Raw genomic sequence first — 16,042 nt, 5'->3', positions numbered from 1 at the left:
GACCGTGGTTGAGAATCCCTTGGCAGGTTTCTCAACTAGTAGGTCAAGGAAAGAGAATTCATTTGGCTGCTTCATTTCAAAGGTAAATTTGGGTGCAGGATGTAGCCCATTAAGACATGTAAGGAAATTATTCCATGCAGCTGCGGATTTAAATATAGCGAACTTATTATCCACATATTGGAAATATGCAGTTTGGCAACACAATTAACAACTCCACTAAACATGTAACACATCTCTCTGGCCACGTACTGTCAGAAAGTGAGGAGTTTGTTCCTCTGCATGTTTTCAATTCTGGATTGCTTTCATCCCAGATCAAATGGGAAGAGGTATTTGCTGAGTTCGAACTCCTGTATCCTCAACTATCCCATCACAAACCAGCATCAATTAAGGATGCTGAATTCCTGAAAGCGTGATAGCTAATCCAGCACATGATTTTTACTGGATTCCGAATGACCTGTCTGATTTTCACATGCAATGCAAATGTCTTACGGCGTTACTTAATCCTGCCTCATTACACATTAACAGACTTAAGTTAGCCTTTTCCCAAGTTAGTTCCACAATGTATTGTTCGATGAATCTGTCCTGAATATACTCGATGAACTCATCATCAGTGCTACCTCTGCCAATTCCATTTGTCCAATCTATATGCTGATTACAATTATCTGCGATTATTAAATTATCTTTCTCACAAATCTGCATTATTTCTTCAATTATTATCAATCCTAACATTTCAATACTGTTAGGTGACATATAAAATACTCTCAACAGTGATTTCTTACCCTTAATTGCATTATCTCCAAACAAGCTGATTCCACATCTTCATCTTCTGAGCCAAGATCATTTCTCACTACTGTACCAATCTCATCCTTTATTAACAGGTCTAACCTGTGCCCTTTTCATTTCATCTCATCCTTTTAAAATGTCAAATACCCCTGAGTATTAAGTTCCTAGCTTTAGTAATTCTGGGAACATCTTTGTAATGGCTATGCTATCATAACAATTTATTTCTATTTTTCCTACCAATTCATCCATCTTGTTGCAAATGCTGATACATTCAGGTTAACAGTCTTAAATCTGTCTATCTGTCATTTTTTCCCCTACTGTTACCCTGTTTGCTGTTGCACTCTTATATTTGTACGTTATGTCCCTGCCTATCTCACTCTGGTTATCATTACCCACTAGTGCCTTATCCTTTCCTGTCAACTTTCTAAATTTCCCCTCACCTCATCCCTTTCCCCTCCTCCAATATTTCACTTAAAGCCCTCTCTACAGCCCAAGTTTTGTGATTCACCTGGGCACTAATCCCAGTGCGGTTCTAGTAAATGCCATTGCCAATGGTACAGCTCCCTCTTTTCCCACTACTGGTGCTGTTGCCCCATGACTCACAACCCATTTCTCCCACACCAATCGTTGAACCAGAAATTCAACATTTTGATCTCATTTACCCTATGCCAATTTACTGGTGGCTCAGATGGTAACTTAGAGGTTATGACTTTTGTGTTCACTTTTTAATTTAGACCCGAGCTCCTTATGCTCCTTTACCAGATCTTTTTACTTGATTCTGCCCATGTTGCTGTATCTACTTGAATCAGAAAAAATGGGCCTGCTTCCTCCATCTTCACATTCCTCCGTAGCTCTGAGGGAATGACCTTAAATCTATTACCTGGCAGGCTGCACACCATTCAGGACTCACACTCTTGGCAACTGTCCCCTACTGCTACGACATTCCGTTTTACTCCCCCCACTTGATTGGTTCCCTGGAACTCAGTACCTGGATTACTGGGTCACTTTGCTCACATTTCATGGTGCTGTCCAGGAAGGCTTCAAGAATTTTGAACCTATTAGACAAGTGCACAAACCTGTCTCACGATCTGTCATACCCATACCTATCTCACGAAGTAGTCACACCCTCCTGTTCCTGACCACAGACTGAATCTGATTTTATGTAATTTAAGGCGAGTGACTGCTTTCTGGATCAAATTGCCCGGGGAACTTTCTCCCTCCCTGATGTATCACATTGTCCAAACTCCAGGCCCCAGCTCAACAACTCTGAGCTGAAATTCCTCGAGTTATGCTTACTACAGGTGTGGTTGCTGTGAATCATATTGATGTCCACCAGTACCCACATGCTACAGCTGCAACACACCACATCAATTCTAGTTCTGATCTGGAAGTTGCTCAATTTCAAAGTATTTGCAGCATTTTTCATTTTTATTTCATATTAACAGCATCCACAGTATTTTGCTTTTCCTTGGTCAGGGAACCTCGAGAATGTGGAAATTGTTGCATCGAGTTTGCAAAGTCGATCTGAGCTCAAAACTCACGGGTACAATCACATCACAGAAACAGTGTCCATCAGCTGCATGTGGAAAGGGATTCACTTGATCACCACATTTACTGACATAACAGCAGTCATATTGGCGGGAGGCCATTCAGATACTTCATATGTGTACATATGTGTACTATTCAGTTTTTCCAACAGTTAACATTTCAGTTTTAGAAGTTCAAAGCAATTGACATACAATCAGTGCATTCTTAGTGGTTAGGAGCTGTTTAATTGTTCTCTATGTGAGAAAGGAAACGCCTGTTCACACCAGCTGTTGAGGTTCCAGTGAGTTCACATTTGGCATTTGATTTTTCTGGTTTTAATCAAATACAGAACGATGGAGCGGATCCCACGAATTTGGATGCTATATCAGCTGACCTAATCATTTAATATCAAGTGTTCAAATCGTAATCGGATCACAAAATATGATTTTTTATTTAACAATATCGGTTATCAATGGCGGTGCGCTTACCCAGGATTCACCGAGAGGCAGAATATGTCCTATCTGCACAACATTAGATCGTTACGCGCAATGGCGCTCTGACTGGAGCATGCGCAGTTGGGTGTTGTCGGACGGGCTGGTGTTGGAGCCGCAGGGAGAGCAGGAACTGATTGGAGGCAGCGAGTGAGTGAGGTCGAATGGAGCGGGCGATGGAGAGGGGACACTTCATAAGCACCCGGTGTAGGAAGAGGAGGTTTCATAAACACTGGCTGTCGGACTTAAGCCGCAAATAAGAAGCTCGCGGTCCCGCGTTCGGATCGATTTTGCAGCCGCCATTGTCGGAGACCATGGGCAGCAGGGCCGCCATCTTTATTGGGGGCAATGGGCAGGAGGGCGCATGTGCGACCGCCATCTTCGGAGGACAATGTTTCAGCGCGGTCGCCATCTTTGTTGGGGGCAATGTACCGCGCGGTCGCCATCTTTGTTCATTCACAGAATGTGGGCTTCGCTGGCTGGGTCATCATTTATTGCCCATTCCTAGTTGCCCTTGAGGGGGCAATAGCCTCAGGGCGCATGCACGGCCATCATCTTCAGAGGAGAATGGTTTAGCTCGGCGATGTGAGTTCTTTCTCACTCCTTTTTTTCTGTTTTCAATCAATTACACAGGGTATCAGAAGGGGAAGATTTGCGGTCGCGAAATTCCAACCAGATGTCACATCCAGATCTGACAGAGTCACCCAATTTATCATAATTTGAACATGGAAGGAAAAAGCACGGTTCATAGTGAAGAGAAGCCGTGGAAATGTGGAGACTGTAACGGGGGTTTCAGATCCCCGTCTGAGCTGGAAACTCATCGTCGCAGTCACACTGGGGAGAGACCGTTCACCTGCTCCGAGTGTGGGAAGGGATTCACTCAGTCATCCGACCTGCTGAAACACCAGCAAGTCCATTCTGGAGGTCTCCTTTTAAATGCCCAGATTGCAGGAAGTGCTATAAAAGTTCCCTGGACCTGATGCGCCATCAACGTGTTCACACTGTTGAGAGACCAGTGCTCTCACTGTGGAACTGGGTTCAGGCGATCAGACGAACTCATTGTACATCAGCGTACTCACACTGGGGAGAGGCCATTCACCTGCTATGAGTGTGGGAAGGCATTCACTCAGTCATCTGCGCTGTTGACACACCAGCGCGTTCACACTGGGAAGAGGCCGTTCACCTGCTCTGAGTATGGGAAGGGATTCACTCAGTTATCCACCCTGCTGAAGCACCAGAGTGTCCACACTAACGAGAGAACATTTAAATGTCCAGACTGCAGGAAGTGCTATAAAAGTTCACGGGAACTGATGTCCCATCAACGTGTTCACACTGATGAGAGACCTTTTAAATGTCCAGACTGTGGGAAGTGCTATAAAGGCTCTGGGGAACTAATACACCATCAACGTGTTCACACTGATGAGATACCATTCAGGTGTTCTCACAGTTGGACTGGGTTCAGGAGATCAGAACAACTCATTGCACCCCAGTGAGTTCACACTGGGGAGAGGCCATTTACCTGCACCATGTGTAAGAAGGGATTCATTGGGTCGTCTGAGCTGATGCAACACCTGAAAATTCACACTGAGGAGAAGCCATTTATTTGCACTTTGGAAAGAGTTTTAGGCAGTCAACCCACCTCAGTGTACACCATCGAGTTCATACTGGGGAGAGGCCATTCACCTGTTCTGAGTGTGGGAAGGGATTCACTCAGTCATCCATCCTGTTGACACACCAGCGAGTTCACACTGGGGAGAGACCGTTCAATTGCTCTGAATGTGGCAAGGGATGCACTACTTCATCCAACCTGCTGAAGCACCAGCAAGTTCACAAGTAACTGCAGTGATTGGATTTTTATGTCAATCACATCCACGACTGATCCATGTACATTGGGGTCCGTTTCTGCTGATGTTAATGAACTCCAAACCAGTTATGTGAACTAACAATTGAGATAAAAGTCAAATCAATTGGCTTTGTGTTAAACATATACAGAAATATACAGATTTGTAAGGCTAACACAGGTTACAAAAGCTATGTTATACCCTAATGTCCCCAGTAAGTACACAGTCCATGTAAACCAATAGGCACCCTATGGTCAGACACACCACGCTCTGAAACCAAGTGACAAATGCCACCTAAACCAGATGCTTTGGATCTCTCCTCAGCTCCCCCCAGAGACTCGTCACACCGTGAGCCAACCAGTCTCACTGAACTCTGTCTTTCACATGAAGGGCTCCAATCTCCGCTTTCCAAGAGCTCACCTTGGAACCTTCTCCCAAACAGACAGCCCCTTTCCGACACCCCCCTTTTTTTCCAATAATTTATATAGATTTTTCTTTTCGCACCTATTTCCATTATTTTTAAATTTATTTCCATCCATTGTTTTATCTCTACCTTTTAGCCTAATTCGATCCCTTCCCTTCACCCCACCCCACCCCCACTAGGGCTATCTGTACCTTGCTTGTCCTGCTTTCTACACTTAATTAGCACATTCCTTAGATAATATCACCACCTTCAACACCTCTTTGTCCTTTTGTCTATGACACCTTTTGGCTATCTCCACGTATCACTGGCCCTCTATCCAGCTCTACCTGTCCCACCTCCCCCCCACCCCCCTTAAACCAGCTTATATTTCACCTCTTTTCTATTTTTACTTAGTTCTGTTGAAGAGTCATATGGACTCGAAACGTTAACTGTGTTCCTCTCTGCAGCTGCTGTCAGACCTGCTGAGTTTTTCCTGGTATTTTTATTTTTGTTTTGGATTTCCAGCATCCGCAGTTTTTTGCTTTTAGCTTTCTGTCAGATGTCTTCCACATGGGCTCACCTCCAGGGTTTTGAACTCGCCTTCTGATGTTCCTCTCCCCTGGGTCACCACATGCATTCAAGCTCTCTTCCACGCACTCTGTCTCACTTTCTCAGCTGTTAAAGTACCACTGCCTCACATGCCCATAGCAAAGAGTTACAGACCGTCAGCTGCCTCTTTGGACCTTTTCACTTCTTGCAAGATGTTCTCACTTTAAATCTGCTTTCTGACATTTTTGTCTCCTTAAATCTGAAGCTTGGAGCCTTTCTCTCTGCTACTCGCTCTTAACTTCACTTAACGGGACTTTTGCCAGGATCCCGTCCTTCCTTTGTCAAGATGGTCTTCTTTGGACTTTCCCCTCTTCCACTCCTCTGGATTTTTGGGGTTTTTCTTTAGCTTGGGACTAGTTGTCTGTCCCCCTTTAGGTGGCTTCTGTTTGGCAGCTGTCTTTCAAACCAGCTGAACTCCAACAGCTTCCAAAACAAAACTGCTGTTTCTGGCTTTTCTGTGTGTCTGTCTGTGGGAGGGACCTGCATCTCTGGACCCATGTTGCTAGGCAACAGTCCAATTCTCCCACCCTTGTTTGTTTACCATCTCTTTAGGAGTCATCAAGCTCATTAGAAAAGCAGGCAACTTTTTAAAGTGAAATTTGACCTTTCTTAACACACAGATACAGAAATACAAATTAAACTTAAAGATTAAAGTTAAATTTCATTCCTGACACTGAAAAAATACAAATGTAACTCACTTAAACTATCTCTATTTCCTAACATCCTTCTCTGAGCTCTGAACTCTCATCTTTCCCAGTTTCTCTCCTGTCTTCCATCTCCCCCAGAGCTCACCTTGTTCATGAGAACTGCCTTCTGTTCCCTTCACCCAATTCTCACTAAACTGCTCACCAACAACTTCCACATTTTAGCTGATATTGTTAATAGTTCTCTCTCTCTCTTCGTATTGTTCCTCTCACTTTAAATCCACTGTTACCATCCATCCTAAAAAAGAACCCTTTATCCCACCATCCTCCTAAACTACCGCCCATCTCCAACCTCCCTTTCCTCTCCAAAGTCTTTGAACTTGGTGTCCCCCAAGAATCTATCCTTGGACCCTCCTATTTCTTATCTACATGCTGCCACTCGGTGACATCATCCAAAAGCACTGTGTTAGTTTTCACATGTACACTGACAATAATAGTAACTTTCAATAAAGTCATAAATCCTTGAACTGGAAAAAGAATACATGTATACGGGGAAAGGGCAGGAAAGTGGACTAGCACAGGCATGATGGGCTGAATGGCCTCCTTCTGAATTGTATCATTCGCTGATTTCATGAACCCGATGTTCCTCCAATTCTGGTTTCTTACTCACCAAAAAACATGCTCAATGATGCTCAGTTTGGGCTCTACCAGAGCCACACAGCTCCAGATCTTATTGCAGCCCTTGTCCAGACATGGACAAAAGAGCTGAATTCTGGGGGTGAGGAGAGAGTGAATGTCCTTAACGTCACAGCAACATTTGACCGAATTTTGCATCAAGGAGCTCCTGTAAAATTCAATTCAACGGGAATCAGAGTGGAAACCTTTGCCTGGAATCATGTCGAGCACAAAGAAAGATGATGATGGTTGTTGGAGGTCAAGCATCTCAGTCCCAATACAGCATGGCAGGAGTTCCTCAGGTTAGTATCCTCGACCCAACCAGCTTCAGTTGCTTCGTCAATAACCTTTCTTCTGCCATAAGTCAGACTTGGAAATATATTGGTATCCCTGCGCCATTGCTGTGTCAGAATCTTGGAACTCTCCTCCTAACAGCATCTACACCACATGTACTACAGCAGTTTAAAAAGGTGGCTCACCACGATCTTCCAAGAACAATTAGGGATGGATAATAAATACTGGTCCTGCCAGTGATGTCCACATCCCATGAACAAAGTATTAAAAAGGAACTAAACTAGAATTATTCTGTTCTGAATTTTTACCCTGTGCTGACTTTTGTGAACTCCTTTTATAGGGTATTTGAATGGGAGGACTTGCTGACGGGGAAGTAGCAAATATAACCCCTCTACTCAAGAAGGGAGGGAGGCAGAAAACAATTGGCAGTTAGCTTGACGTCTGTCATGGGGAATGTGTTAGAATTGATCATTAAGGAAGTTATAGCTGGGCACTTAGAGAAACTCAAGGTAATCACGAACAGTCAGCATGATTTTGTGAAAGGGAAATCATGTTTAACCAATTTATTGGAGTTCTTTGAAGGAATAACATGCACTGTGGATAAAGGGGAGCCTGTAGACGTACTGTACTTGGATTTCCAGAAGGCATTTGATAAGGTGCCACATCAAAGATTATTTTGGGAAATAAAAGCTCATGGTGTGGGGGTTAACATATCAGCGTAGATAAAGGATTGGCTGGCTGGCAGAATACAGAGAGTATGCATAAATGGGCAAAATGTGATGTGTGGAGTCCTGCAGGGGTCTGTGCTGGGGCTGATCTTTGTACAATTTGTATCAATGGCTTAGATGAGGGGAGTTAAGGCATGGTAGCTGAATGTTCAGAAGACACAAAGATAGGTAGAAAAGTACGCTGTGAAGAGGACATAAGGAGGTTGCAGATGGATATAGATAGGTTGAGTGTGTGGGCAAAAAACTGGCAGATGGAGTTTAATGTGGGAAAATGTGAAGTTGTTCACTTTGGCAGGAAGAATAAAAAAGCAGAGTATTACTTAAACAGGGAATGGCTGCAGAATTCCGAGGTGCAGAGGGATCTAGATGTTCTTGTGCGCGAGTCACAAAAAGTTAGTATGCAGTTACAGCAAGTATTTAAGAAGGCGAATGGAACACTGTCCTTCATTACGAGAGGAATAGAGCATTATAGTAAACTGCTTCAGTTATGCAGGGCATTGGTGAGGCCACATCTCGAATATTTTGAGCAGTTTTGGTCTCCTTATTTAAGGAAGAACGTAAATGTGTTGGAGGTGGTTCAAAGAAGATTTATTAGATCGTTAGCTGGAATAAGCGGGTTTGTCTTATGAGGAAAGGTTAGACAGACTGGACTTGTTTCCACTGGAGTTTAGAAGTGTGAGGGGTGACTTGATTGAAGTACATAATTTCCTAAATGGCATTGACAAGGTGGATGTAGAAATTCCTCTTGTGGGTGAGTCCACAATTCGGGGGCATTGTTTTAAAATTAGAGGTTTCCCTTTTAGGGGAGATTTTTTTTCTCTCAGAAGGTTGTGCAACTTTGGAACTTTCTGCCTCTGAATGAGGTGGAGGCGGGGTCATTGAATATTTTTAAGGCAGAGGTAGATAATGTTTGTTGGGCAAGGGAATCAAACGTTATTGGGGTAGATAGTAATGTGGAATTCAAAACACAAACAAATCAGTCATGATCTTATTGAATGAAGGATCGACGGACTGAATAGTCTACTTCTGCTCCTATTTCGAAACTCAAATGAAACATCACATCATAATCAGACAGAATCACTCAATACATCAAGAGCTGGATATCATTGAATCTTTAATACAGAAGGAGAATGTTTTAACCAATTGCACAATCTGAAAAAAACATCACAGCGGGGAGAAACTGTGTCATTCAACCTGGAGAGACATAAGGATACTGGCACCACGGAGAAACCGTGGAAATGTGGGACTGTGGGAAGGGATTTGGTTCCCCATCCAAACTGGAAATTCATCAACACAGTCACACTGGGGAGAGGCCGTTCACGTGCTCCGTGTGTGGGAAAAGATTCACTCATTCATCCAAACTTCTGAGACACCAGCACATTCACACTGAGCAGAGTTCAGTTGCCTGCTCCGTGTGTGGGAAGGCAATCAGTCATTCATCAAATTTTCTGAGGCACCAGCAAGCTCACAGTGGAGAGAGGCCATTCATTTGCTCCATATGTGGGGAGGGATTTACTCAGTTATCCTCCCTGCTGACACACCAGCTCATTTATTTCAGGGAGAGGCAATTTATCTGCCCCATGGGTGGGACAGGATGTAATCGACTATCAAAGCTTCTGAAATACCAGTGCATTCTCTCTGGAGAGAGTCCATACACCTGCTTTATCTGTGGCAAGGGATTTAATCAACCATCCAAACTACTGACACACCAATGAATTCACATTGAGGAGAGAATGTTCACCTGCTCCGTGTGTGGGAAGGGATTCACTCAGTTATGATCCAGGCTGACACACCAACGAGCTCACGCTGCCGGAAGGCCGTTCAACTGCTTTGTGTGTGGGAATATATTCACTCAGTCATGGTCCTGACTGACACAAGGAAGTTCAAAGGTGACTGTAGGGGTTGGACTCTGGGGTAACTGTTGATGTTAACCATGTTCGGGACTGAATTCTTTCATGCTGAAAATTGGGGTTTGTTTCTGCTGATCTTAATAAATCATAAAAACGGGCTGCTCTTTAATATTCTGGATTAATGTCAAATATATTGTTGTAGATCCCTGTCGTTCGCACCTGAGTGTTTAATATCACCTGGATGGAGTTCAGAAAGGACAACCTGGGGTAGGATCATACGGCAGGAACAGAATTTCAGCCTGGACACTGTCCTTCAGGGTCACACTGAGAGGAACAAATCGTACTTCAGTCTTCCTCGTCTTTCTTCACTGACAGCGAAGCCCCCATGTGGCTTAATCTGGAGGCGTGTAAGAAATGTGTCCCAGCCGCTTCTGTGCAGTACATACCACCTAAAGATGACCAAAGTCAGGCTGTGTGGAGTCCAAGGCCACATAGAAAAATGGATGGAAAAATACAAACTCCCTGTAAACCTAAACCCCTGATTACTGTTATGTAACTATTCTGTTTCAAAGCTCCTAATCACAGGGCAGTAAAGTACACATGCAGGAGTTCACAGGATCCCTTTAACTGCTTGGACTATTATATAACAATCATTTGGTCTTTACATAAAGAAGGACCTGCAGCGTGTTTCCAGAAATTTCTTACTTTATTGATGTTTGCCTGTTAGATCCCAGTGTTTAGTTGCAGTCTTCCTCAGTAATAAATTAATTAATATATCACTTAATTACTCCCTCGTGTCATTGTTCAACCTACTATTGAATTCAAGATTTAACGAGCAGTGCTATAAAGTTTTGTTAATTGAGAATTCTTATCTGTGATTCATTGTAATTCTGCTCCCGACTTTTCAAAGCGGAGTTCTGACCACTTCCCACATTTTGCCAGTCTGAGTAGCAAATCTTTAGCTCTTCTCTCTGTTTTCTGTTTTGTAACTAGTTTGTTATCCATAACAGTGTGTACAATCTACAAGCTTATATTTCATCTTTCTCCTAACTATGCTTCAGTTCTGCCGAAGGGTCATGAAGACTCGAAACATTGACTGATTTCTTCTCCACCGATGCTGCCAGACCTGCTGAGTTTTTCCAGGTAATTCTGTTTTTGTTTTGGATTTCCAGCATCCGCAGTAGCTTTTAGCTTATTGTTTTTATCTCTGTACAATCTACAAGGTGACCAAGACCAGCCTGTGTGGATTGAAGGGCCAAGCAGCAGAATGGGTGGAAAGATAACGGCAAAACAGAAACCAGAGGGTCAGATTTACAGTGAGTTTGTAGCCATCTTTCCATCCATTCTGTTATGTGGCCTGATCTTCACCGAGATAATCAATATAAGGGGAATTAGCATCATCTGTAATACCAAGAGGATAGTATTAGCTGTATTTAACATGGGATGTTAACTGGTTTTTACAGGATCTCCCATAGGGGCTGATCCCCCAGTGCAGCAATAGACTGCTCATTGTTTACGCTCTGTTGTTGCTTCTGTCCCAGGTGTTTAATATGAATTTAAGGTTCAGAGAAAGGGGTGGAACAGGGTGGTGATAACTTCTCTGCAGGGGAACGTTTATTTGAATTCTGAAACATTGTGGCCCTTATTCCCAGTATTAGTCAGGTTGGTGGATTTGATTCAAAATGTTGTCCTCCTGTTCAGAATGGTAGTGTCCCCATGTATGTCTGCAAGTCTGAGGGTGTGAGTGCTGTGTAAAACCTGAAGTCTATAAAACAGCGTCCCATTTCTTTAGTAATAACATGAAATATCTGCTGCTTTTCAGATCCCTTCCTTCCCCCTCACTATTATCTTCAGGTAGTTCACAAATTCCTTGTGTACATCATCCTCCAACATGTCTATGGCCCCATCGACAGTTCCAACTGTCTTACGTACAGATAACAATGGCATTGCTGCTATCACAGGATCAGTTCTGAAATACTGTCAGTCTAATTTTAAGGCTTCCTGGTGTTATACCAGAAATTCCCACCCAACATCAATCCATATTCGCACCTGAGATCCAGATTTCACATGATTGTCCGATGTAGAAAACATCAGACCCTTTCACCTTATTCAGCACACCACCTTCACACATACTACTCTTTCAGATCAGTTTTCCTTTATAGTCTACGTTGTTCTGAATGATGACAGGATGAACCTTCTCCCTAACCTGTCCTAAACCTTCTGCCGTTCATTTATTGAAACCAGGGACTACCTTGTTTTAATGGTGACATTCCCTGTCTGCCCAGTTATTCCTTTGTTAGCCATTGAATTGTTTTATTTTCATTCATTTACTGGATGTGGGCTTCACTGGCTGGGCCAGCATTTATTGCCCATCCAGAGTTGCCCTTGAGAAGGTGGTGGTGAGCTACCTTCTTGAACCGCTGCAGTTCAAGTGGTGTAGGTACACCCAAAGTGCTGTTAGGAACGGAGTTCCAGGATATTAACCCAGTGACAGGGAAGGAACGGTGATATATTTCCAAGTCAGGATGGTGAGTGACTTGGAGGGGATCTTCCAGGTGGTGGTGTTCCCATCTTTCTGCTGCCCTTGTCCTTCTAGGTGGTAATAGTCATGGGTTTGGAAGGTGCTGTCTAAGGAGCCTTGGTGAATTCCTGCAGTGCATCTTGTAGATGGTACACACTGCTGCTAATGTGCGTCGGTGCTGGAGAGAGTGAATGTTTGTGGATGTGGTGCCAATCAAGCTGACTGCTTTTTCCTGGATGGTGTCCAGCTTCTTCAGCGTTGTCGGAGTTGCAGTCATCCAGGTAAGTGGGGAGTATTCCATCACATTCCTGACGTGTGCCTTGCAGTTGGTGGACAGTATTTGGGGAGTCAGGAGGTGAGTTACTCGTTGCCCGATTCCTAGCCTCTGACCTGTTCTTGTAGCCACAGTATTTATACGGCTAGTCCAGTTCAGTTTCTGGTCAATGGTGATCCCCAGGATGTTGATAGTGGGGAATTCAGTGATGGTAATACTATTGAACATCAATGGACGATTGTTGGATTCTCTCTTTTTGGAGATGATCATTGCCTGACACTTGTGTACTGTGAATGTTGCTTGCCCAAGCCTGGATATTGTCCAGTTCTTGCTGAATTTGGACATGGACTGCTTCAGTATCTGAGGAGTCGTGAATGGTGCTGAACATTATGCAATCATCAGCGAACATCCCCACTTCTCACCTTATGATGGAAGGAAGGTCATGCAGCTGAAGATGGTTGGGCTAAGGACACTACCCTGAGAAATTCCGGTGATGTCCTGAAGCTGAGTTGGCTGACCTCCAGCAACCACAACCATCTTCCTTTGTGCTAGGTATGACCCAACCAATGGAGAGTTTTCCTCCTGATTCCCATTGACTCCAGTTTTGCTAGGGCCCCTTGATGCCACATTCGGTCAAATGTTGACTTGACGTCAAGGGCAGCCACTCTCACCTCACCTCGAGAGTTCAGCTCTTACGCCCATGTTTGAACCAAGGCTGCAATGAGGTCAGAAGCTGAGTTGCCCTGGCGGAACCCAAACTGGGCATCAATGAGCAGGTTATTGCTAAGAAAGTGCTGCTTGATAGCACTGTTGATGACCCCTTCCATTACTTTACTGATGATCGAGAGTAGAGTGATGGGATGGTAATTGGCTGGGTTGGATTTGTCCTGCTTTTTGTGTAAAGGGCATACCTGGGCAGTTTTCCACATAGCTAGGTGGAAGCCAGTGTTGGCTTGGCGAGGGACGCAGCAACTTCTGGAGCACAAGTCTTCAGTACTCTTGACGGAATGTTGTCACGGTCCATAGCCTTTGCAGTATCCAGTGCCTTCAGCCATTTCTTGATGTCACATGGAGTGAATCGAATTGGCTGAAGGCTGGCATCTGTGATGCTGGGAACCTCCGGAGGAGGCCAAGATGGATCATCCACTCAGCACTTCTGGCTGAAGATTATTCCGAATGCTTCAGCCTTATCTTTTGCACTGCTGTGCTGGGCTCCTCCATCATTGAAGATGGGGATATTTGTGGAGCCACCTCCTCCAGTGAGTCGTTTAATTGTCCACCACCATTCACGACAGGATGTGGCAGGACTGCAGAGTTTAGATCTGATTCGTTGGTTGTGGGATCGCTTATCTCTGTCTATCACTTGCTGCTTATGCTGTTTGGCACACAAGTAGTCCTGTTTTATCGCTTCACCAGGTTGACACCTCATTTTTAGGTATGCCTGGTGTTGCTCCTGGCACTTCCCTCCTGCACTCTTCATTGAATCAAAGTTGATCCCCTGGCTTGATGGTAATGGTAGAGTGGGGGATATGCCGTGCCATGAGGTTACAAATTGTGTTTGAGTACAATTTTGCTGCAGCTGATAGCCCACAGCGCCTCATGGATGCCCAGTCTTAAATTGCTAGATCTGTTCGAAATCTATCCCATTTAGCACGATGGTCCTGCCACACAACACGATGGAGGATATCCTCAATGTGAAGGTGGGACTTCATTGCCACGACTGTGCAGTGGTCACTCCTACCGATACTGTCATGGACAGATGCATCTGTGGCAGGCAGGTTGGTGAGGATGAGGTCAAGTATGTTTTTCCCTTTTGTTTGTTCCCTCACCACCTGCTGCAGACTCAGTCTAGCAGCTATTTCATTTTTGACTCGGCCAGCTCAGTCAGTAGTGGTGCTAGCGAGCTACTCTTGGTGATGGACATTGAAGTCCCCCACCCAGAGTACTTTCTGCACCCTTGCCAGCGTTAGTGCTTCCTCCAAGTGATGTTCAACATGGAGGAGCACTCATTCATCAGCTGAGGGAGGGTGGTACGTGGTAATCAGCAGGAGGTTTCTTTGCCCATGTTTGACCTGATGCCATGAGGCTTCATGGGGTCCAGAGTCGATGTTGAAGACTCCCAGGGCAACTTTCTCCTGACTGTATACCACTGTGCCGCCACCTCTGCTGGGCCTGTCCTGCCGGTGGGACAGGACATACCCAGGGATGGTGATGGTGGAGTCTGGGACATTATGTGTAAGGTATGAGGATGACTATGTCAGGCTGTTGCTTGCCTCATCTGTGAGACAGCTCTCCCAATTTTAGCACTAGCCCCCAGATGTTAGTAAGGAGGTCTTTGCAGGGTCGACAGGGCTGTGATTTCCCGGTGGTCTGTCCGGTTTCATTCTTTTTTTGTGCCTTTGTAGCGGGTTGTTACAACTGAGTGGCTTGCTAGGCCATTTCGGGGGGCATTTCAGAGTCAACTGTTGGTCTGGAGTCACAAGTAGACCAGACCAGGTAAAGACAACAGATTTCCTTCCCTAAAGGACATTAGTGAACCAGATGGGTTTTTACAACAATCAACAATGGTTTCATAGTCATCATTGGACTTTTAATTCCAGATTTTTATTGAGTTCAAATTCCACCATCTGCCATGGCGGGTTCAAGCCCATGTCTCCAGAGCATTACCCTGAGTTTCTGGATTACTAGTACTTTGTCCATTGTTTCACCATTTTCCCACATTTCAGAAACAAATGTTGAAATGTTTGCTCCACACCCTCAGGGTTTCATCTGTTTAAAGTCACAAACAGAAAGGTCCAGTTTTCGCCTGGAGTTTGAGACAAATCAGCTTTCAAAATGATGCAGAGTTTCAACCAATGAGGGAGATCCGGGCTGAAGTTCAGTCCTCCGGTCCCGCCCCCTCTTCCTATTGGTCCAGAGCTTCCGTCAAACAATCAAATTATGATTATGAGCATGCGTAGTGCGGCTACTGGAACTGGACAGCAGTGCGCAGGCGCCATGTCAACCCTGGCGCGTGCGCGGTGTTATTGATGGCCTTGTGGGAAGAGGCGCCTGTTTGTCCCGGAGAAGCGGAGTCAGAGCGAGGCGGTGGGTGGGAGGATTTGGAAACATTTTGTGGATCCACAAACCCTGAGGAATAATTGTCAGTACCTGGTTTGCAGCTGCGGGGCTTCTCCCTCCCGGGAACAGGCCCAGGTTAACGGCCGCCATCCTGGGTCAGCGAGTGGAGGATGGTTCACATCAACGGATGGGGGAGGGGGGACAATAAATAAGAGGTTACACTTTGGGCTCAAATCAATGAGGAATCTGATCTGTGGGAAGGAAGGAAACCCTGGGAGGTGGGCAGGGAGGATTCAGAAACACCCGCTGGAGGCCCCAAACACCCAATAAGACTCATTGATT

At 44.8% G+C, this 16,042-nt stretch overlaps 3 protein-coding genes across 3 annotated transcripts in view; 2 read left to right on the top strand and 1 right to left on the bottom strand.

Annotated features, from left to right (window-relative positions):
* Window positions 1–16,042, bottom strand: part of LOC144697113 (uncharacterized) — a 425,270-nt gene that overhangs the window by 227,805 nt on the left and 181,423 nt on the right. The gene's annotated exons all lie outside the window — the stretch shown is intronic.
* LOC144697157 (uncharacterized) overlaps window positions 1–16,042 on the top strand; it is a 64,315-nt gene that overhangs the window by 47,360 nt on the left and 913 nt on the right. The window lies entirely within an intron of this gene.
* LOC144697285 (uncharacterized) lies at window positions 8,553–10,702 on the top strand. The gene is made up of 2 exons (XM_078569237.1): window positions 8,553–8,630; window positions 8,667–10,702. Exon 2 carries the CDS (start codon window positions 9,234–9,236, stop codon window positions 9,708–9,710), a length of 477 nt encoding a protein of 158 aa, XP_078425363.1. The 5' UTR covers window positions 8,553–8,630; window positions 8,667–9,233; the 3' UTR covers window positions 9,711–10,702.

The sequence above is a fragment of the Cetorhinus maximus genome, chromosome 23 (assembly GCF_964194155.1).
Source record: "Cetorhinus maximus chromosome 23, sCetMax3.hap1.1, whole genome shotgun sequence".
In the NCBI taxonomy this organism is placed as follows: Eukaryota; Metazoa; Chordata; class Chondrichthyes; order Lamniformes; family Cetorhinidae; genus Cetorhinus; species Cetorhinus maximus.
Note: the sequence above shows the minus strand (reverse complement) of the source record. Positions and strands in the feature narration are given on the sequence as shown.